This window comes from Tamandua tetradactyla, chromosome 4 (genome assembly GCF_023851605.1).
Source record: "Tamandua tetradactyla isolate mTamTet1 chromosome 4, mTamTet1.pri, whole genome shotgun sequence".
Classification (NCBI taxonomy): domain Eukaryota; kingdom Metazoa; phylum Chordata; class Mammalia; order Pilosa; family Myrmecophagidae; genus Tamandua; species Tamandua tetradactyla.
The window spans coordinates 59715605-59737671 of record NC_135330.1 but is presented as its reverse complement, the minus strand read 5'-3'; the positions used below and the strand labels follow the sequence as shown (position 1 = coordinate 59737671).

Here is a 22067-nt window from a genome sequence, read left to right as displayed (position 1 = left end):
CTATGAGGGTGAGAGGGAAAGACATGTTAGAGTCTGGCACGAGCACCACCTCCACCCTCCCTGACCAGGCCAGGCCAGGCCAGCCTGGTGAGTAAGGCCTTCCAAGACAGCTTACATAATGCACTGTCACCCCCACTTCTTCCAGGGATGAAATCTCTCAAATCTTTCTATTTAGTGAATTGGTAATGTTAATACTGAGGGAGACACAGTCCCTCCCCTCCATCTTTTGAACTAGCAGATTTAGCAATAATGTCTTACTTCTTTGTATGCAGGCTTCATGTTCCACATTGTATATTCTTTCATTCTACTGAATCAGTAACTATTTTCAATTGTTCTTGCCCCCGAACTTGCTTCTAGCCTAAGAAATTGGGCACAGTGCCATTGTGGGCTGGTGAGGCCATAAGGACAAAGTTTAGAAGGGAGAGCTGTCGGTTAAAGAGTTAAAGGAAGACTGCTTCATATCCTATCAGAAACAAGAATGCAGGGGAGAGGGGCAGAATTTGGCTTTCCTGTCATGAACACATGTTGATTTAAGTGTTCCTCCTTCTTGGTGTCTTTGGTGATATAATTCATCAAAATTCTTGCTTGTTATATTGCACATATCCACCTCTACCTCTAAAATCCAGGAACATACAGATAAATGAGTACTAGGTATGTATTCAATTCTCTCCCAAAGCTCCCCATTGATAGTTACCAAGTGATAGCCAAAGGTCTTATTAGCAGTTCTAGGGGATGATGATATAATTCCAGAAAACAGGTGCCTTTGGGGGCAAGGAGTGAAGATTTCAATTCTATCAGTTTTGCCATTTTGGAACATGTTGCCCAACTTGTGGAACTAAAGAAAAACAGCAGTCCCAAGCTTCAGCTTAAATAAACAACTTTTTATATGTGATTAAGCACTTTGACAGGTAAAGTGTGCATCTGAAAAACCCTAATGGGATGTTGATAAGAATATAATTTGTGTGAGGGTCCTGCTGACAGCAAGAGAAATTTAATTTAGAGGGTAAGTAAATCTTCATTGTGAAGGTTATAGAAGTCTATATCCACACCTGTTCAATACAGATGTCCTCTGATTGACTAGTGTCTCAGATATACAGGACTGCTGTCACAGGTGGTGCCCATTCTCCCAGTAAACGGGGGCGTGGGCTGAAATGTCATGAGGCCTGTCTAGTTCTAGCTCTGGTTTTGCTATTAACCACTTACGGGATCTAACTGAACCTTAAGGAATATCACCTTTGCTTCCTATATCTCTCAGGGAAAATGTGGGTTACATTATACTGTATAAATATATATATATATTTGTGGTAGTTACATTCAGGTGTCAACTTGGCTAGGTGAAGGTGCCTAGTTCTACTGCTGTGGACATGAGTCAATGGCATTGTGAACCTCATCTGTTGCTGATTACATCTAGGAGGCGTGCCTGCTGCAATGAATGATGTTTGAATTAATTGGCTGGTGCTTAAATGAGAGAGCTCAACATAGCACAGCCCAAGCAGCTCAGCATACCTCATATAAGCACTCACAGCTCAGCCCAGGCCTTTGGATGCAGAAAAGAATCACCCTGGGGAAAGTTGCTGGAACCCAGAGGCCTGGAGAAAAGGGCAGCAGAGACCATCCTGTGCCTTCCCACGTAAGAAAGAACCTCAGTTGAAAGTTAGCTGCCTTTACTCTGAAGAACTACATGTTAACTAAATAAATCCCCTTTTATTGAAAGCCAATCCATCTCTGGTGTGTTGCATTCTGGCAGCCAGCAAACTAGAACAATAATATATACATAAACTCATCAGAATTCTTGCTTGTTATATTGCACATATCCACCTCTACCTCTAAAATCCAGGAACTTACAGATAAATGAGTACTAGGTATGTATGTGTGTGTATATATATATATATATATACATATATATAAAATACAACATATGCCTATGCTCTGAAAGCAATGTGTCACAGATATACAAAAAATTTGTATTAGGGGAACAAAAAGGAAAAAATATATTCAACATCTATAACATAGAAGGCAGTGTGCTCGAGGCTTTTACTTTGGGGGTCTCATTAGCACCTCATGAATCTTTGAGACACTTGTTATTCTTATGTTCACACATGAGGAAATAAAGAATTTCATAACTAGTCCAAGGCATACAGCTGTTAAATGGGAAAAATAATACTGAACTCAGGTGCTCATTCTTTCATTCAGGTAAAGGAGGTAGGCTGGGGTGGGGAGCAAAAACACCAGAAATCCAGAAACTGAAACTGCTGTATCAATATGGTCACTAATGATCTGTATTGCTTTAGGAAAATCACTTGACCTCTTGGGTTTCCATTTTGGTATCTATGAAAGAACAATAATCCTTGCCCTACTTCCTTCCAGTGTAGGACTCCGTGAGGAGAGAGATGTGGAAGTGTGTTGACATATATAATGTGCTAAGTGATACTGAGTGTTCCTACGCCACTATGAATTCTTCCTTATGAGGAAGGGCAAGCAGGTAATCAAAAAACCTCACCAAGCAGACTTCAATCCAGAAAATATCAAAAGGCAGGCCTTTGTCCTTGCTTCTCCCACCTCCAACCAGCTTGGATGCCCTCTCTTTCAGGCTTTTACTCCCACAGCTTTGCCTGCTAGAACTGAGAGCTCAGAAACTCATTCAAGCAGATTTTCAGAAAAAGCCAGTCCAGGGTGGCCTCATAACACTCCACCTTGCCATCTGCTCTCTAATGCCCCATTCTTGGGCCTGCAGCCTGGGTAAAGTGAGACTATGAAAGCCATATTTCTATAATGGGATTCTAGAGGTGGGGTAGAAACTATATACGACAACGGATTGCTTTTCGTTGATAACAGATCATCAAATCAAAATTGATCTTTTTTTTTCAATGTACAAACAACGTGTGAGCCTTGGTGATTTATTTCCACATTAAGAGCTCCATTCCTTAAAAAAAAATTGGATAAGGCAATTTCACATCTGCAACAGGGTACAACTGACATTTAAGGGAGTGTCAAAAAGTACAGGAAATGGAATGTAGAAATCAGAGGGGTGAAAAAATCCTCATAAACCTCACTCTCAAAAGAGAGAGAGGGAAAAGGAACTGTTTTATCTGATATTTGCCTGAAGTTCAAGAATGACTACATATGAATACATTCGAAAGCACTATACAAATAGGAGGTCTAACAAAGCTTTATTATTTCAACTCTTTGACCTCAATTTCTTGTTTACCATTATTTGATATTAAGATACTTAGAAAACACAAAATTAAGTATGTTTTCTCAAATTTTACTTCTTACAAAACTTTGATCAGGAAGAGGAAGAGAACGAGAGACCCTGAGGCAAGGCAAGCTAAGCTGTATGGTGAGAGGGATTGAATAAGCTTTTCCTGAGTTGCTTTGCTTCCTGCTACATAGGAATTGGGAAGGGAGACCCCACTTATACTTTCTTGGTTAGTGGCTTGCATTACATACTGAGAGATAAGGCAATGCCTCCAGAGGATTACTTTAAAAAGGATGGGGGCAGGGCAAAACCTCTTGACCACACTGCCAGTTTGGTTTAGTTATCTTTTCCAAGACAAGGCTCAGCAAGCCTTTTCTATTAAAAGCCACAGAGTAAATATTTTAGGCTTTGCACTGTCCCTTTTGCAGCCTCTAGCTCTGCTGTTGTACTGCAAAAGCACACACTGACATAAATGAATACATTCGTTAATACATAAACGAATGAGCACGGCTCAGTTCCAATACACCTTTATTTATGGACACAAGTCAGATTTTCAAATAATTTTCATGTATTGTGGAGTATCATTATTCTTTTCATTTTTCAACTGTTTGTATGACCCCTGGGCAGTATTAGTGGTCTAGTTTGCTGAATTCAGCTACAGAAGGTCATGTTTCCTATTTAGTGGCAAAATCTGCTGGGTAAATAGCTCTTTGGAAGTTTACCTCCAACAGGGAAGTCAGAGTGGTGAGCAAGCCGAAGGTTGTACTTCCTCGTTCAGCTGCAATGCTGGGGATACATTATAGTTGCTCAATAGGTCCTTTTTGAACTTTTAGGCCGTATGCTTCATAAATGGCTCAAGACACTGACAAATATGCACACAGCTTATATCACAGTGGTTAAAAGCTTGGGCCTTACAGACATATTCGGTTTAAATTTTGTTTCTATCACTTACTGTCCAGGCAAGTTACTTAATCTGAGACAGTTTTTATTTTCTTTCCATGAATATGATGATTGTTCTGGGCAAAGAATGAGATAACGCATATAATACAATTAGTACAGGCCTTAATAAGTGACAGCTGTTGTCACTGTTATTAACAACTGAAAGCATGAGATCTAATATTGTCCTGTATCCTATAGTATTTTGCACAAAGGGAAACTAAAATTATCTGGGACAAAAATGGAAGCCAAATTTTTCAGGAATCTTGAGGCTTATTTTAAAGCACAGAGTTTGGACCTGACAGAGGCACTTAGTAAATAGGGGAACTAAGCCGTTCAGTGCCAGGCCATGATAGAACTTCCCTTTCAATTTTCTTTCTGCTTGTGACAGCATCGGCAGCAGGATATTAGCTTAGCTCTTATGGTAATTTGGTTGCTTCAGAGCTAGTGGGTATTCGTTGCCAGGTACTTACCCTGCGGCAAAAGCAAAAAGGCAGAAGAAAAAATGGACAGGCCTGGTTAGGACTGATTAGATTGCTGCTGAAAATTAAAGACTCATTTTAGAGAGTGAAATTGCTCACCAGTGGTGACCCCATCTAGGGATTGGGAAAACAAGTTATCTGTGAGCTTGTCTTTCAGACTCACTGCCAGGGAAAAACTCCAGTTGACCAAACTCATTTTTTTTGTTCACAGTTGCAAATCCCTTCTCTGCTCCACTGCCTGTCGTCTCTTTTGCAAAGCTAGCCTCTATGGGGAGAGCTTGGCTAAGGGTCCCATTTTTACAGGCTGCATTCTACCTGACAGTCCATGAACATAGATGGACAAATCTCTAGGGCCCAGAGAGCAATGACTCCCAAGGAAGGAGAGGAAAGAAAAGATCACTGCGGAAAGGAAGCAAAGAATGCCTATCCAATTCTGCTCACGCAACAGGAAGGAGAATCTGTCTGTGCTAGTAGCAGAGCTTTAGTTTTTAGTTCTAGTTCTCCCCATTCAGCAACGTCATCAGATGCGGAGATTTAGTTCCCTGTTATCCAAAGGGCAAAGGTTCTCAATCATGTTGTTCATAAGAATCAACAGGGGAGCTTTGAAAAAAATACTAATGTCTGGGTCTCAATCCAAACCATTTAAATCTAGGATTCTTTGGGGATGTGTCCAGGCACTGGCATATGTTAAAAACTCCCAGGTGCTTCTAATATGCAGTGTTGAGGGCGCCTGCCCTAGATCACATGACCCCAGGCCCAACTACAGTTTGGAGTCTAGGATCAAACCCACTTGTTTGCACTTGGGACCAGGTCACACTTGGGTCTCAGTTGACTAAGAAAGCTCTAGCTCAGTTTGGCAATGACCCCACCAAAGAACTGTGCATGCTGTACATACACAGTCATGTGCATACATGTGTGTATACCTCTGTGTAACAAAGTGAGCAAATCCATATTCAGTCTCAAAGGGAGATGGTAGTATAGTGATCTTACCAACTATACTGCTAGGCCAATTGAAGGCTCCCCCCACTGCCTCCCTTGACCTGGGATATTATATAATCAACTCCATGGTCTCAGTCCAGGCTCCTTCTACCTCCAGATGACCAACCTTCCCAGGAACCCGTCTATGGAGGCTCTGATGGAGTAGGGCTAAGCACAGAGCTTCTGGGTCCAAGAAGAAGAGTGAACCTGCCTGGAGTAATGGAGGAGGGAAGTAAGGTGGAGAGGAGGGGCAAGAACTAGAGCTCTTGGGTTTCCGAGGACTCGATGGACTCCGAGAGTCTGGCCACCACTCGGGTCAGGGCCCTGTTCTCAGCCTGCAGTTGCTCGTTCATCTGCTTCAAGGTTTGAATCTGTTTTAGCTGGTGGAGGTTCTGCAGAGTGAGACATGGAGAGGACAGACAAGACAGAGAGACAAGACAGACCAGAGGAGATAAAAGTAGGACAAAGAAAATCACATGACTTTTTGTTTTTTGGTTTTAGTTCACATGCAAGAAAGGAAATGAGAAAGGCAGGAGTAGTAAGAGCAAATGGGAGGGAATGATGGAGAAAAGCACCAGGGAGGGGAGAGATGCATGTGTGATTCTTGGGCAAGGTCTCAATATGCAGAAGGTCAGTCACATGAATATAACCACTGAAGATCTCAAAAAACCCATCTGGATTATTTCAGGAAATGACAGCCCACTACGTGGGGACTTATGAACTTAATTAACATGGTTGAGCCGTAACCACAAGGCTGCTTCTACATCATCATTGGGATGGGAACTGAAGACTCAGTGTGTTCCTACATTCAGCTGCTGTCCTTTTCTCTTTTCTTTCCACTCATATTCCCCCTATACTTGTTTCCCTACCCCCACTTGTTTTCATTCTGGGTCGTTTTCTTACCTCACTCATTTTTCATTTTTATAAATGGAAGGAAAATACAAGAGGGGTCTGCTATTTAAACATTTTCTGTATGGGTCATGAACTATTTAGAAGGTTGAAGTGATGCATAACTAAATAATAAAGGACTGGCAGTTCTCTGGATGGCCCCCTAACCTGCTTCATTCACCCTGCTAGTTCTCCTTTGTAGTCTGGAGAGCCTGTTCTGGAATCCAAGAACTGCTAACCTGCCTCTGACCTGTTATATCATTATATGCATCACGAAATTCACAGTTAACTGTGCTCTCTTTGTCCCAGTTCAAGGAGAGAGGCTGAGAGCTGCTTAAAGGTGTTCACAGACACTCATACTCTGGAAATTATAGCTGTGCATGAAAGTTTGGAGAAATCGTAAATGTCCAACAATAATGGAATCGGTAGGACTGATGTGTTAGTCTAGCCCTTCTGTTTGCCAGTGTTGCAAATGGAACAGAACAAACAGCTCACAGATATTCTTCCTAATACCTCTCATCCCATACGGGATCTAAAGATGAAATAAGTGGAATTATATCACAGGCTTGCCTACTCTGCTCCTTGTCCTTCATAAATGGTCATCTGCCCTGACCCTGAAACTGAGACAGACGGCTCTTTGGTAGGAGGGAAATGATTTTGTTATGAGAACTGGGTTTCAGAGATGAGGATGGACAATTCTGTAGGTTATAATGACTACAAAAAAGTCACCAGGTACCAGAGAAAAGTCTCTCCTGCTCACATGGATGAGAATGTTAGAAATGAAAGATTAGTGGAGTTACAGTTATTTGGGAGTGAAGAAGCAAGAGAATAAAAGATAACAGGTGGGGAAAAAAAAAAAACAGTGAGAAGGAAAAAACAAGCAGAGACAAACTGATGAATACCTCTTCCCAAAGATGGGGAAGAACCAGTTTGGAAAAAAAAAGGTAGGATGGTCATACAGTTCCATGTAGCCACTGGAAGTTAGAGACTAAGCAATTCTCGTTGCCCACTGCAAACACCTCAGCCATGGTGAGAACAAAGAGGGGAGATCATGGTGCAGCATATGGAAAATTTAGAGATGGGCAGCGACCAAATTTAAGAACAAATGTGAAGTCCCTGGCTCTTACCCTTCTTCAGTGTTTACCTTTTTTGGTGTTTACCTTGGGCCAAAGCATTCAACACAATTGCTGTCATTATACAAAGTGGTTCCTACCTCCCAGGGAGTAGTATCAAAGACATGAACCATGAAAGTGACCCAATCTAACATGGAAATGCAAGCAGATCGAAGTGGACGAATTTGGAAGTTATCAGCCTGTGGGAGAGAGGCAGGACACAATCTGGTAGAATGTTCAATAGGAAGCAGTACTGAAGATATGGGGTAGCAAGGGGAGGAGAGGAGCAAGGCATAGAGAAGGGTGGGCAAGAACAGAGCTTAGGGGTAGGATCAGGCCAGGGGTATTTCTAGAATAAGTAAAATAAAATTTCCAAGGCCAAGCTAAAAGGGGATTTACTGCTGGGCACCTCTCATGCAAGGTCCTGGGAAAGGAAAGAGAAGTCTGGCAAGAAGGCTGATGCTGAATGGAGAATGTAGTAGAAAAGTAATCAGGTCTGATGTTGGCACATCCCAAAGCCAAGTATAGGCCTAGCATAGCTCAAGCTGACATGCACACCTGTCGGAGGCTGACATATAATGCTACTCCAATCTAGGACTTGAGTAGAATTTCTCCTGGGGGGAAATTTATATATACTTACTTTCCAAGTAGAGACCAGTAAGGTACAACCCATGTTACAACCACAGAGCGCCATATATGTATCTGGAGAGCTCACTTCATTTTCCAGCACTGGCCTACAATCTTTGCACTTTATTTACTAAAGTCAGAAAAACAGGATCCAAATAGATAGAGTACGTGCTCTCTCCTTAAGTACCTATTATGTATCTTCAGGGTTCATGGGAGGTCATTCTCCACACTGCTTCCTACAGACTGCTTAAAGAAGGTTTGAGCATGTGTGTATTAACTGAGCATACAACAAGCACAGAAACTGGCCCTAAGCTCTACTGGGTTCCAGAGTGACAAGATGATTACCTGTACTGTTGGCTGGCTACCTAGTCCTCAGAGATTTTGGCTACTAACTCCTCTAGAGAATTGACTATCAGAAAATATAGTTCGGATGAATAGCTTGACAGCTAACCAAGTATTTTTTGTGAACTCCTTTAGAGCCAGTCACAACAATTTCAAATGTTTGACTGTATATATTTGAAGGTTTTACCTCCATAAAATGGATTAAAATTCCAAATATACATGTGCAAACATCACAAAATTGGTGTTACTGGTGATGCTCTGACGCGCCTCCCTCTTCATCCTCTAGGGGGAGCTACAAGCTTTGTAAACCTGATATTAAGGCTTTGATTTGAGCAAATGATGTTTAGGGGATTTAGAATTTGCAGATGTTTCTTCATTTGGCTTTGTAATGGGTCATAAAGAATAAGAACTAAATGAATGGTTGGATTTTTTAACTAAAAAAAATTTTGTTTCAAACATCTTATCTGTTTTGGGGCTGAACAGTCATGATGTGGTACCATTTGATAATTTAAAACAATTGATCTTGAAATTGGCTGACAAATGGTTTATGGCTGGGGAGAACAAACCCTTTTATGTAATATCATCTCTATTGAGAAAAGGAAAGAATTCATGACCTAGTTTAAGAAATTGTAGCCTGAAAGGATGAGGAGAGAGAAATAGTTAAGTCTGTCTCAACCTATAGGATCTAGAGCAACGAGAACCACTGAAGGAGCTTTCATATTCACCAATTTAGATTTGGAAGAGAAATAAAGAATTACCTCAATTTCTCTATCTTTGGATGCTTTCTGGGTCTTTGACTGTGGGCCTTAGTGGATGTGATCCAGAATTCCTTTATGGGTGGGTATGGCCTGGCTTTGGGCTCTGCTACTTACTGGAGGGCTCTGGCCTCATTTAGATGCTCCTGATCAGCATCCAGGCCCATTTTTTTTTTTTTTCGCATGGGCAGGCACCAGGAATCGAACCCAGGTCTCCGGCATGGCAGGTAAGAACTCTGCCTGCTGAGCCACCGTAGCCCGCAGAGCATCTAAGCCATTTCTTAATGAGCATCACCAAGAGCTGCCTAATGGAAGAATACAGATGGCATAACTCAGGGGGTTTTAAATATAGCAGGAGCCCCTGTGCAACTAAAAGCTGTGCTATTCATTCATAAAGAACTGTTTAGCTCTATCAACACACTACTTTAAATGGGAGAGAATGCTTCTGTATGATAAAATCAGAAGATGGAAGAGATTAATGGTGTTAGATTATACTGTTTCCATCTTGTTATGGGAACCAAGCATCTATTATTTCTATTTTTTGCTGCTTTGAATCACCTTGGAAGATTTAAAGTAGCAATGTTGGAGAAAAAAGTAGGCATTGCTTGAAATTCCATGTGACTGCTATCAGTTACAGTCTTGGGATGATGAGTAGGGAAGGCAGGGGAAGGGCTTGACATTTCTCCTTCATTCTGGAAATATAGAGTAACAGGATTATGAGTACTGGATATTATGTAAACTATGATTTTGTCAGGCCCTGAAAAGTTCTTTCAGTAAACAACCAGTATTCTTAGGCCACTGGACTAAACATCTCTCCCAAAAGTGCTCCCACTGCATATTATAGATGTTTGCTCACTGAAAGAGACCTAAGAATCTGTCTACTACTGCCCCAGTACTTCTGTTCCCAGGTGAAGAAACCTGTATTTTACCAGATGATGCTTTGCACCATATGTCCCGTAAAATAAGATCTTTGAACGAAGGAAAAAAGCTGACTAAGTGATTGTGGGCATGTGGCATCATGTATTGCATAGCTCCCAAATCATACCTAGGTGGCCACCCTGAGCAGTTCTAGATTTCCCTCCTGTAGCTGTGAAGTGACTCCTTTGGGTAGACTGCCAATTCTTAGCACTCAAAACTACCCAGGATGGCAGTCCATTAAAGTGGCTAACGGAGGTGGGTTGGAGATCATGGTGGGGGGGACACAGGAAAGTAGCAAGTCATGAAATGTATCTGGCAGTATGAGCTTATTCCAGGGAGGGACTGCTAAGCATTCCTGAATATTTCCAGAGAAATGACCTGGGGTAGGAAATCAATATGTTAATAAATCATTATTCTGCTACAGAATGACTCAAACTGTTCCTTTCAGCAAAGGGCTGGGATTGGGAGGGGCACAGTGCAATGTTCTGCAGAGCCACAAGACTTACTCTGACCCTTTCATTCAAGCTGTGCGACACAGCTTGGAAAACCTTAAAAATTCAACGCAGGTTTATCTCTTGACATCCAGAGATCTCCTCTTATACTAAAGGCAGCATATGTTCCCAGAAGTGCTTTGAGGTGGCCACAATAGATGTTGTGTGAGCTGAGAGAGTATAAAAAATGGCTGAGGAGAGGAGGTCACCTTTTCACACACCATCTTTTCTTAAGAGTGTTAAGCCTGTACCAAAATTTGGATGGGGGGAGGCCTATGCTCAAATATCCACTCTTGGCAGGCATTCAGAGAACAGGTATACAATGAGAGAAAAAAAGTATTTCCATACCTTCATCTCCTCCTCCATTTCTGACATTTTCCGTTCCAAGGCTCGCCTCTCCTATTTAAAAATAATGAGACTGTTGAGCATTTTATGGATTGAGAAGAGAGTCAAATGCTACTTTGCAGCTGCCACTCAATCAGCAGCTTCATGGCCAAAGTCTATTGATGTAGGCAAACTTCATCCAGATTTAAGCACTATCTAACCCTGCTGCTTCTGAGATGAAACTACTTTACCGATAGAAAATCAGAGTATCTAAATTCTTTTTCAGAAAGTTAGAAGATACTTAGGGAAGCAACTTGTTAATATGCAAATGAAATAAGGCCAGGGCACTCTGAGCTATTGCTGAAATTGACAATTTCCAAGAATTTCAGATAACTACAAGTGACCAGGACCTTTGCTCTCTATTAACAAAAAGTCATCATTTTCTTCAGTAATGTTCCCCACATTCCTAGAGAACTGCTCCTCTCATGATGGGGAGCAGATGGTGAGTTGAGAAGTAGACATCATTGTCCACGAAGAAACAGATTCCTCTCTTTAATCTAGTTCTCTCTCCCAACAAAGGACTCCTGATTTAGCCTGAACCCAATGAGGATTCCTTGATTAAAGGAGATACCAAAGAGATTTGGTTTTAGGCCAAGGGAATAAAATATAAAATTTAGCTGCTTTCCAAATTAAATAGACAATTACAGGAGTGAGGGGAACATATTATACCCCTAGGGTCAGATTCAAGCTAAAGTTCGATAATAAATCTAATTGAGTTTTTCCAACCCAAGAGTGTCAAATCCCTGAAATATATTCTGAATGCGCTTAGCAGGAGGTCAGCAATTGAACCAGAAATCCTCCCATCAGTCAGAGTGAGCAAAAGACTGTTGGCTCATGTTTCAAGTCACAAGACCCAAATTGATGGCAGAGGGTTCTGTTGTAAGCTTCCTTTCTGTTCAAAGTGATGGGAGTGTGTGTGTATGTGATGATCTACTGTAAACCAAAACATATTGTGGGGTGTGTGCTTGTGTGTAGAGCTTGGCTTAGTGGCCGAACAACGTAGGAGATGACCTTCAAGGGACCGTTCCCACCCCATGACTGGAATACATGAAAAATACTGACCATTTGCGGATGCCAAAAGGACTAGCAATTAAATTGCTGACCAGAGTCAGACAAAAAGAATTTATTATCAAGCTGGGAATGGAATGTGGCAGAACTCCCGCCTTCTTAAGATGAATTTTTTCTGTTGGCATGAACAACAAAGTTAAAGAAAAGTCAGAAGAGGAGTTGAAACAGAGAGGAAAGCACACACATACCCGTTTCTCCATTTCCAACACTGAAGACCTGTCAGAGCTCTTCTCTTGTTTCTGCATGTTCAAATGGAAGGAAAATAGTTGTTACTTAAATTGACTCAGGGCCAGTGGAAAGCCTGGTCTAGTTCAGTTTCACCATCAGACATCTAGAAGTAGATAGTAGGGCTTTGTACTTTCACTATAGATTCCTTAGTGAATAGACTGATAGAACTCTAAACTTAGTATTATCCACCTCTCTGAAGTTTGCAGAATTTCCACTGAAGAGGCAAGGACAGCTAGCAGCATTACATGAAATTGATAATACTCACAAGTACAAAGATATCACCTCCAACACATGCACACACACATACACGTGTACACATTCACTAGGTCATCAATGCCAGCTATCTTCTCACACTTCACCTCCACCTCCCTTTCTTTTCTCCACCAGTAATACTGAAATCTGAGCAAATGAAAAGTGGCTTTTCTTCTTTAAAAGCTCAGGATTCCTAGGATGGTTGTCTAAGCCCCATGGCATACTTCTAAAACACTCCCTTTTACTTTTATTCTTACTGTTTGGAGACATGAGGCTGTTTTTCTTTTAGAACATCTGTTTTCACACATGGGGGTGGGTTTCCAGGGATTATAAGGAGCCATTCATGAGATCTGCCTTGCTTTGAGAAGAACGGTTTCATTTTTGACCTGTGTTACATATTGGGTTTCCAGGTAAGGTAAGGCCTAATTTGAATAAAAGATCATGTAACAAAAAAAAAAATCACAAAGTTTTAGACCATCTCTGACTTTCAATTTAAATTAAATTTTGCAGAAGGGACAAAGAGTTTTAGCTACCATAACTAAAAAGTGCTACAAGCTCAGGTTATAACCCTTCCTTATGCAGGGGAATGGAAATGAGTCCTCATATCCTCTTTGGCTTAGTACTACAAAATTGGACAGAATTTGTCACACTTAATAGGCATTTAATAAACACAGGGTGATTATTTTTATACTGCCTTGTTCTATGCAGAGAGAACATTAACTAATATAGAAGTTATACTGGTCTTCTTGCACAGGTTTCCTTTTTCAAAAAATTAAGTAATAACCAGAACTAACAGTAGAGCTTGGAATGCTGGCGCCTGTCCTGGGCTTTCACCTTCCGTTCTGAAGGTCACGGCCACCTGCCTTCACACCACGTCTACTATGAAACAGACGGGAAAGAAAAACTGCAGAAGGAGGCCCTTTAGCTTGTTCATATCCTCAGAAGTCTCTCTTTCCTAGGCCTAAGAAGCTGAGATGGTTCCAATATTTTCAAGTTTCACTTACACAAAGAACAACCAGCTTTTTTTTCTCTTTTAACATTTTAAACCCCTTAGAGTATGGGCGGACCCTTTATGTAAGAACATTGTGCATGTTTCTTCATGTGGTAACTGTCTCCTCAATCAAATGCATGAGGCTGACAGGCCCTCCCTCCACTGCCTTGCCAAACAACTCCAGGTTTGGTAAATAGCAGACACTTGGTTTGCTGTACCATTTCTTCTGAATTTCAATACCTTGTGTTTGGCAAAACTAAGTATATTCTGACACACCCAACAAACCCGTTGGCTGGAGAGTAATGGTTTTCCTCAGAGTCTGGAAAGGCTGACTTTATTTCCAATACCCTCTATGCAAGTCAGTGTCAGCAGCTTGTTAGGCTATTCATTGCTGCTAAGCTGTGGCTGGTGGAAAAACCCCTAAAGGTCAGGAAATACAATAAATGTCAGAGGCTTCTGCTGAAGAGAGTGGGGAGCGAGCAGGCAGGTGCAACTGCATTCCTTCTGTGCTTCCGCATGTAACTGCTCCTTATCTTCTGTAAAACAGCCCCAGTAACATCTGATGAGATAAAGCATAATCTGTTTTTTGTACTCTTGCCAATACATGGCATGAATTTCAGAATAAAAATTAGCCCCAAATATTTTCTGAAGGTCTACTGTAATTAAGACATTTTTGCTGGGGTCATGAGACCTTAAGATTTATTTAGTCCATTCCCCTGCCTTACTGCAGAATATACCTGGTGGGTGAATGTGGATGTGTGGGTACGGTGGTGGTGATTGTGGTGGTGGTGGTAGGGGGGAACAGACATTTTAATTTTAGATTTAGTGACTTACTGTTCTAATTTCACTAAATTCCTTTAAGTCCAGACGTTATCTGCCTTTTTGTAGTAGATCTCAGAAATTCTCAGTATAAGAGTCATGTTCAGCTACCACAACCAGGCAGAAGGGGGTGCACCTTCCAGATTGGCGGGCAGCTCATAGATCAGGCCATATCTTTTGTGCCTGGCCAAACCTTCTCCAGGGGATATGGCTGTTGTGGCTGTTTTGCTGGGATCCCATGCAGCTCATTGGTACTGTCTTCCAAATGTTGGCACCCCCTTGCTCATTCCATTACAGAGGGAATGTAACAATATGCTCAGATGGTACACAATTCTCCTCTCAACAAATCTTAGTATTTTAGCCTTTGTTTTTGGATTATGTCATATGGCCAGCATTAACTAGCTACCTCTGGTTTCCATTTCATGCCCTCCCAGTAAGGAGTCATTTTGACCTCTGCTTAGCTTTCAAAATTCTAAGTCCCTAGGCATTTTAGGAGGGCAATAATTCAATAGGTTTCCTGGTAACTCAGCAATAACCTAAGACTACTTGCTTTAGCTATCAACTGCAGGGTCTTTACAATGGTGATGAGGTTATTACTTCTAACACCCTCTAAAGTTATCATCTTACTAAATCAGGCCTAGCAGAGAGAGAAAATGGTTTAATTGGTGTTTTTGCCTCTAACATTCCTTACTCTTAGGTGGAAAGACAGTGGTGGCTTAGGAAGACAACATCTGCTACGGGACAGAATTTTTGCTATGAGACTTACATCTATGTTTGAGTATCATCTTGCCCTTAATTTGTTATTTGACCTGAGCAAACCACTATTTCTTTAGGCCTAATTTGCTGCCTTTCTGTACTAGGTTTAATAGTGTATTGCTTATCCCTCCCTAGGATGTGACATGTTGATAAACTGAACTGAAACATAATGGATAAGATAGAAGAAACTGTTTAAGACTAACCTTGTAGTAAAGTAGAGAAGTACTTAAGAAATAAATAGATAATCCATGATATTGGACCAATAGGAGTTGTTCATTGAATTACTAATTTTCAATTTTAAGTTAAACACTGATTGAGTCCTAAATCAAATAAAAATCTAAGAGGCTTTTGTCTTACTGTCTTTGAGGAGACCCAACCTGACTTCTCACTCCCCATGCCTCAGGTCCCTAGTCTAGTTTGCCTCCTTATATCAATCTCTGCCTATCCATCTTTTTTCCCTCTACTTCTTCCTTACCTGGGCCATCTTCTCAAGCTTGGATTTTATATCTGCTAGCTCTAGCTGTGCCTCCTGAAGTTTTGTTTTCAGTTTTTGGTTTTCAGTGAGGGCACTCTCGTAGAGCTGGGGGAGAGGAAAGAGAATCAGGTCACCTGCTTCCAGAATTAGAATTCAAAGTTTCATAACATGAGACTGCTCAGGGCTTCATGCTCCAATCCAACATTATTTAGTAGAGGGGAGGATGGAAATTTAGGGAACAGAATGCATTCAGCCGACTGGCTCTGGCTTCTTGAAAGTGATGAAGTCTCAGGTGCTGAACACAAAGAGAATAATGCTCCAACTTCAACAATGCTAATCTCCGGGGGGAAAAATAGTCATTCCATTTTCTTCCATTGGGTATTGCACTGTTTAAAATGCATGGCTCACAAACCCTCATACCAAAAAGAATTATTTTTTTGGAACCAGCCTAGTGATTTTTATGTTGATTTTTAATCAAGTTCTGCTTAACAAAACAAGCATTTTATTAACAAAAAATTCCCCACCCCTCCAGGATCTCAAGCACCTAAAAAGGAAGGTTTTCAAGTCTTCCCTTGGAGCGCGTACTCTTCTGCAAGAACTGAGAGCAATGAACTATAAAGTGATTTAAACTTTATCCAAATCCAGATGATGATGATGATGATAATGATGATGATTATTTTTACTACCACCAAGAAATATTTAGTTGATATTCAAGGACCTTATATATAAAAGTACACATTTGTTAAAAATAATTACAGCGTCTACCAAGTGATTCTCAGGGGTTCAGAAGGACAGCATTACTTTTATTTCCTCTTTTCACCATTCTTAGTTTCTTATTTTCCTATGCCTCTAGATATATGATTATAAGGCATATATTTACTGCATTAAAATCAAAATACAAAGGGATCTTTATTTAGTTGGTAGAAAGGTAGAGCAAACCAAAAAATCTGTAAGGAACTAGTTGCTACTATTTATCACTTAAGTGTACTTTTTCTTCTCCTTCATCAGACCTACTCCTACTTTTCTACACTGGGGAGAAAAGACTGAGAGGTTTATAGGTTGAAGCCTAAGAGCAGAAACACTAAAGAAAAGACCCTACTTTTTTATAGTCCCTGTTGCTGTCCTCTTCCACGCGGCTGGTGAGGCTAGCTAGACGGGCCTCTCGACGGGCTCTTGCTGAGGCCCGGTCACTGTAAGAATCGCTGGTTGAAGGGTTACCACTTCCTGCTTCCAACCTGTGGGAGATAAATTAAAGGTAAAAAATTGGTTTTGAGAACAGAGAAGTGGAGGAAATGTAATGCTTAAAAGTGGACTGCGCCTTCTCTAAGAAGGACTTAAGAGCCCTGGCCTGAAGCAACGCCCAGCATTCCTTCCTGGAATCCCTCAGCAAGCATTCCGTGGCCTATGGCTAAGTGCATGAGCTTGGGGAAGGAGCTGATGCTTGCCAAGAATGGCGCTTACTTGAAAAATTGGTGGTTTGGACCCCTGTGCTGACTTAAACTTTAGAGCTTTTCAAATTAGTAAAGGTTTGAGCAGCTTTCCTCATAGAGTATACTTTAAAAGCAAAAGTTTATTGGATCTCACTGGCTTTTGGAAAATAATTCCAATGAGCTGTCAATGAATTAAAAACATATGGCCTCGAAGCTCTGAGCTAAAGTTTGAAAGGGGGAGGAAAGGCAACTGGGGGCATGGTATGTACACCACAGGTTTTGTTGAAATCCCAAACACTACAGGGATACTACCACAGTGCTAACATAGCCCGTTTTCTATCCTCTTGTCTATATTCTATAGTGAGACTGCTATTCCTGTGTTTAGGGTTTCTGCATCTCCTAGAAATTGAGCGATGGAGGTTTTATTTCCAGTATTGGTAAGTTCATTAGGGGAGTAGTCTCTCAGCTGATTATCTGTAAGCTGAGACTCACTATTTAAGTGCACAATGTATCTTTAACACTGGCTTACACTTTTCTTGGACTTTACTCTTTCCAAACTAAAACGTGGTGCATCTCAAACTGCTATGTACAAATCAGCCCTGCAGAGCTCTACATGCCATAACTGGGATGGCTTGAAAAGGCACAGCTGTGGAACATCATCTACTGTCTCTTTCCTGTGTTAGCTGTTGCCAAAGTTGGGGGTAGGGAGAAAAGCTAAAATAAGCACTAGAAGAGGTAGAGGAGCAACAAGGAATACATAAGAAGGGGAGAGGCAAAGTAATTAGCTCCTAATGACATTAATGGCCACTTTTCTCCTAGATGTTAACACACAGCGTTTGTTCCTTGTTTTTCTTCATTTTTTTTCTGTAAATAGTAATACCTTTATTGACTTTCCTGATTACAGAAGCAACCCATGCTTGTAAAAATATTTAAATGTCTGCAGTAGAAAGCGAAAGTTACCCCATAATCCTGACTAACAAATAACCACTATTAACAATTTACTTCATATCCTTTCAGGTTTCTAAGCACATAAATATGCTCAAATATGTATTTATGTAAACAAGATAATAAATTCTGTTGTCTAATTGCCCCACCCCTGGCCCCTGACTTATGATGCTTTTGAGTACCTTTCCATGTAAGTAAAACAATTTTTTAAATGACCATATTAGTCTTCCATTGAATGGTTGTATGATAATTTAATGAATTATTTACTGGTATTTATATTGTTTTGAATTTACTGTAAACAATGCCATAATGAACAGACTTGTCTATAAATCTTCTGTGCATTTGTTCAATTATTTTCTTAGTATAAAATCTTAGAAGTAGAACTGTTTGGTCAAGGGGTAAATACATTTTAAACGTTATTTATATATTGTCATACTGCTCTTCAGAGAGGTTTAATCCTTTCCAATTCCACAGTAGAAATATAACATCTCATTGTTAATTTTAATATTTAATGCTCAGTGAGGTTCAATGTCTATGGGTATTCACCTTGCTTTGTTTCTGACTTGCCTATTCACAAGGCCTTCGTTCAGAGGGTAACTGTCCTTTCCTCGTTACATGGGTGTAGGGGGTAGGCGGGGGGCACTAACAAACAGTACGGATTTTAAAATTATCTGAGTCTGAGATAGGTTACAAATATTTTTCCCCACTTTATTTTTTGTCTCTGTTTATGGTGTCTTTTACTAGCAGAGGTTTAAAGTTTTACATAATTAACTCAACCTTTGTGGTATCATGCTTGGGAAGGTCTTTCCTATTGAAGGTTATAAAATATCCTCTTCTATTACTTTTGTGGTAAAACCGTTTCCTTTAAAAACCTGTAGTCCATCTGGAATCTGTTGTTTTCTTTCCTATGGCTTGTAGAAAGGATCTATTTTCCTAACTAGAGAGTTGATCGTCACAATGACCACTTATTGAATAGTCCTTTCCTTGCTGAGTTGAAAAGTCAGTTTATACACATGGCTGTTTTGAGGCTCTGGATTGCATCCCATTGATCTCTTTTTATTCTGAATTAGTACCTCAATGTTTTAATTACGGTTCATAGTACATTTTGAAGTGTAGGGAAATTCTCCTTTCACAAATGGTCATTATAATGTAACAGAGTTCACAAAAGATTAACTATAGCAAAATGCCACACTATTGATTTTGCAAAATTAGGTACTTAATACCTATTTATCACCATCTAATGCCTGGTGGAATGATAAGCAGAGAAATAATACATGTAAACTTATAAATTTTAGAATATGTTAATAAGGCAGAACCAGTTTAATTATCAAGTTATAAGGAGACTCATTTTCCCTATTCTTTGTCATAACTACACCTTCCCCCAATCTTCTCTTAGTTTCTCCATCAGAGAACACTGAAAAAGAGAGATTTCAACTTTTGGTTTCAATATTGAATATTTTTTATTTGATTCTTTAGGAAAGTCAATTTTATAACTTTAGATAATAGGCAAAAAACTGAAGGGTCAACTCCAATCTCAATTCAGGTATCTACTCTACAATGAAGCCTTCTCTGAACCAACAAGTTAGTTAACTAACTCTCTTCTCTGCTCATACCTGTCCATATTTCTATCTTGGCACTACATTCTAATGAAATTATCTATCTCTCCAGTGGCTTGTAAGGTACTTAACGGTAAGGCTAGTGTCTTATTCATATTGTTTCCTTAGCACCTGGCACAGTGCCTGGTATACTGGTACTTTAGGAAAATTAATTGGTGGAAGTATACAAGATGAACTGGAAAAGGGAGAATCTGAAGGTAGGAAGGTGAGTTAAAAAGCTATTGTATTACTTTAGGTAGAAAATAATGAGTCTGAATTATTGTAGGGGCTGCAGAAATGAAAAGCAAGGAAAGAATGGGAGAAATATTACGAAACTGTATAAAGCTAAATTTAATTACACATGCATTCACTCTTGTATTAAGCATGCATATAAAACAGGTAAAGTTCTTACCTAGAAAGTCTTTCATGCTAGAGAAAGGAGAAGACAAAACAAAAACAAAACAGCATTAGCAAGGGAGTGATTTTTATTATTTCCATTCATAAACGTATTTTTCAAATCAGATGTTTCAACTTCACAGCCTGAGACTGGGGTACAATTTAAGAAAAGCAATTCAACTGACTGCACAAAGAAAGTCAGGTTAGCTCTAGCTCAAACCTTTTTGTAATCCATGATCCACTAGATTTGCGGCATTAGGGACAGCATCTTTTTAAAATGAAAGTCAGCAAAATGTAAAATGATTTAAAAATGCCCCCATTCCTCCAAAATAATAAGTCAATTTTGTTCTAGAAGTGACTATTACTGATTTTCTCTGTAACATTTAACCTCTCTGGACCTCAATATTCATTCTTATTAATTTTCTTCAATTGACAACCCTTAAACCCAGAGTGAATACTGCAATTTACAATAGTAAAACTCTGGACAGCTTCTGGTTTTCTCCCAGATCGCTAATAAAAGTATAGGAGTGAAGGAAAAGGTAGGGGGAGAGGAGAAATTCTCACCATAGTCCCTAGCAGTTGGGAAAAAAGGAAAAGAACAAGACAGTGTTCTGAAGCCTCAAAAGTTTTATAGATGCAGATGGTAAACTTCGTTACTTATGGTCATTTCAAACAATTGAAACAACAAAAAACACATTATTATTTTTTTTTACCATAGATTATGTCTGCTCTCTGTTTTAGTCTGTTAATGCTGCTGGAATGCAACATACCAGAAATGGAACAGCTTTTAAAAAGGGAATTTATTAAGTTAGAAGTTTAAAGTTCAAAAAAAATGTCCAAACTAAGGCATCTATAGAAAGATACCTTGACTCAAGAAAGGCCAATTCTGTCACATGGGAAGGCATATGGCTGGTGTCTGCTGGTCCTTGTTCCAGGTTCCATTGCTTCCAGTTTCTGATGCCAGTGGTTTCCTCTCTAAGCACCCGTGGGCCTTTACTTAACCCCTCTAGGACACAACTCTGGGCCCTGGCTTGCTTAGCACATCATGGGAAGGCACATGGTGATGTCTGCTGGGCTCTGCATCTCCAAACGTCCCTGATTAGGCACCTCTTCTGTCTGTTAGCACTCCAAGCATTCCAAATGTCTGCATTTCTATCAGCTCTAAAGCAATTGTTCTCCAGGTGTCTCCAAAATGTTTCCTCTTTTAAAAGACCCTAGTAAACTAATCAAGACCGACCTGAAATGGGTGGGGTCACAGCTCCATCTAATCAAAAAGCCACAGCCACAATTGGGCGCACCACATCTTGATGGGAGTAATGTAATCAAAAGGTCACACCCACAAATGAGTTGGTCAGTTTCCATGGAAACAATCTAACAAAAGGTTTCCACCCTAAACACAGTGAACTAGGATTAAAAGAAATATGACTGTCCCCACAAGATTAGATCAGGAAAAAGAATATGGCTTTTCCGCGTACATAACAACTTCAAATGGGCACACCCTCCTACCCCTTCACTTTTTTAAAGAATAAAGCAAATAAAAATTTAATTGATTTAAATGTCTTTTATTCATTTCCTTTTGGGAACATTAAAAGAACAACAAAATCCTCAAGGACAGAGAGAAGAAAGAAGAGAAACAAAGACAAAATAATCTATGAAATTAATAATGAATCCTTGAACTACTGCAGAAGCATGGAACAACAGTGAGTTACTGAAGCATTAACTGGGCCATGGAAGCCATTAGTAAGTCAGCTAACACAGTGTGACAGCCCAATACAGCATACCTTAAAGCTGTCCAAGGGAAGTGTGGTGTGATTGAACGTATTGGACTAAAGAGGGACCACAGGATGGCTTTCAACCATAGAATTCTTCTTGCTTTCAATCAGGAATGTGCTGGTTTGAAAATATTATGTACCCCAGAAAAGCCATGTTTTAATCCTGATCCAATCCTGTGGGAGCAGCTGTTTCTTTTAATCCTGATTCAATACTCTAGGCTGGGATCT

At 40.2% G+C, this 22067-nt stretch overlaps 1 protein-coding gene across 3 annotated transcripts in view; it reads right to left on the bottom strand.

Annotated features, from left to right (window-relative positions):
- The window catches only part of PPP1R12B (protein phosphatase 1 regulatory subunit 12B), a 323111-nt gene that overhangs the window by 7463 nt on the left and 293581 nt on the right, over positions 1-22067 (bottom strand). For all 3 annotated transcript variants that reach the window (XM_077157410.1, XM_077157411.1, XM_077157412.1), the window contains 5 exons: positions 20084-20100; positions 16801-16936; positions 15702-15806; positions 12369-12419; positions 11077-11127 (listed from right to left, as the gene is read on the bottom strand). In XM_077157410.1, coding sequence (XP_077013525.1) covers positions 11077-11127; positions 12369-12419; positions 15702-15806; positions 16801-16936; positions 20084-20100 — 360 coding nt within the window. The remainder of the gene's footprint in view (positions 1-11076; positions 11128-12368; positions 12420-15701; positions 15807-16800; positions 16937-20083; positions 20101-22067) is intronic.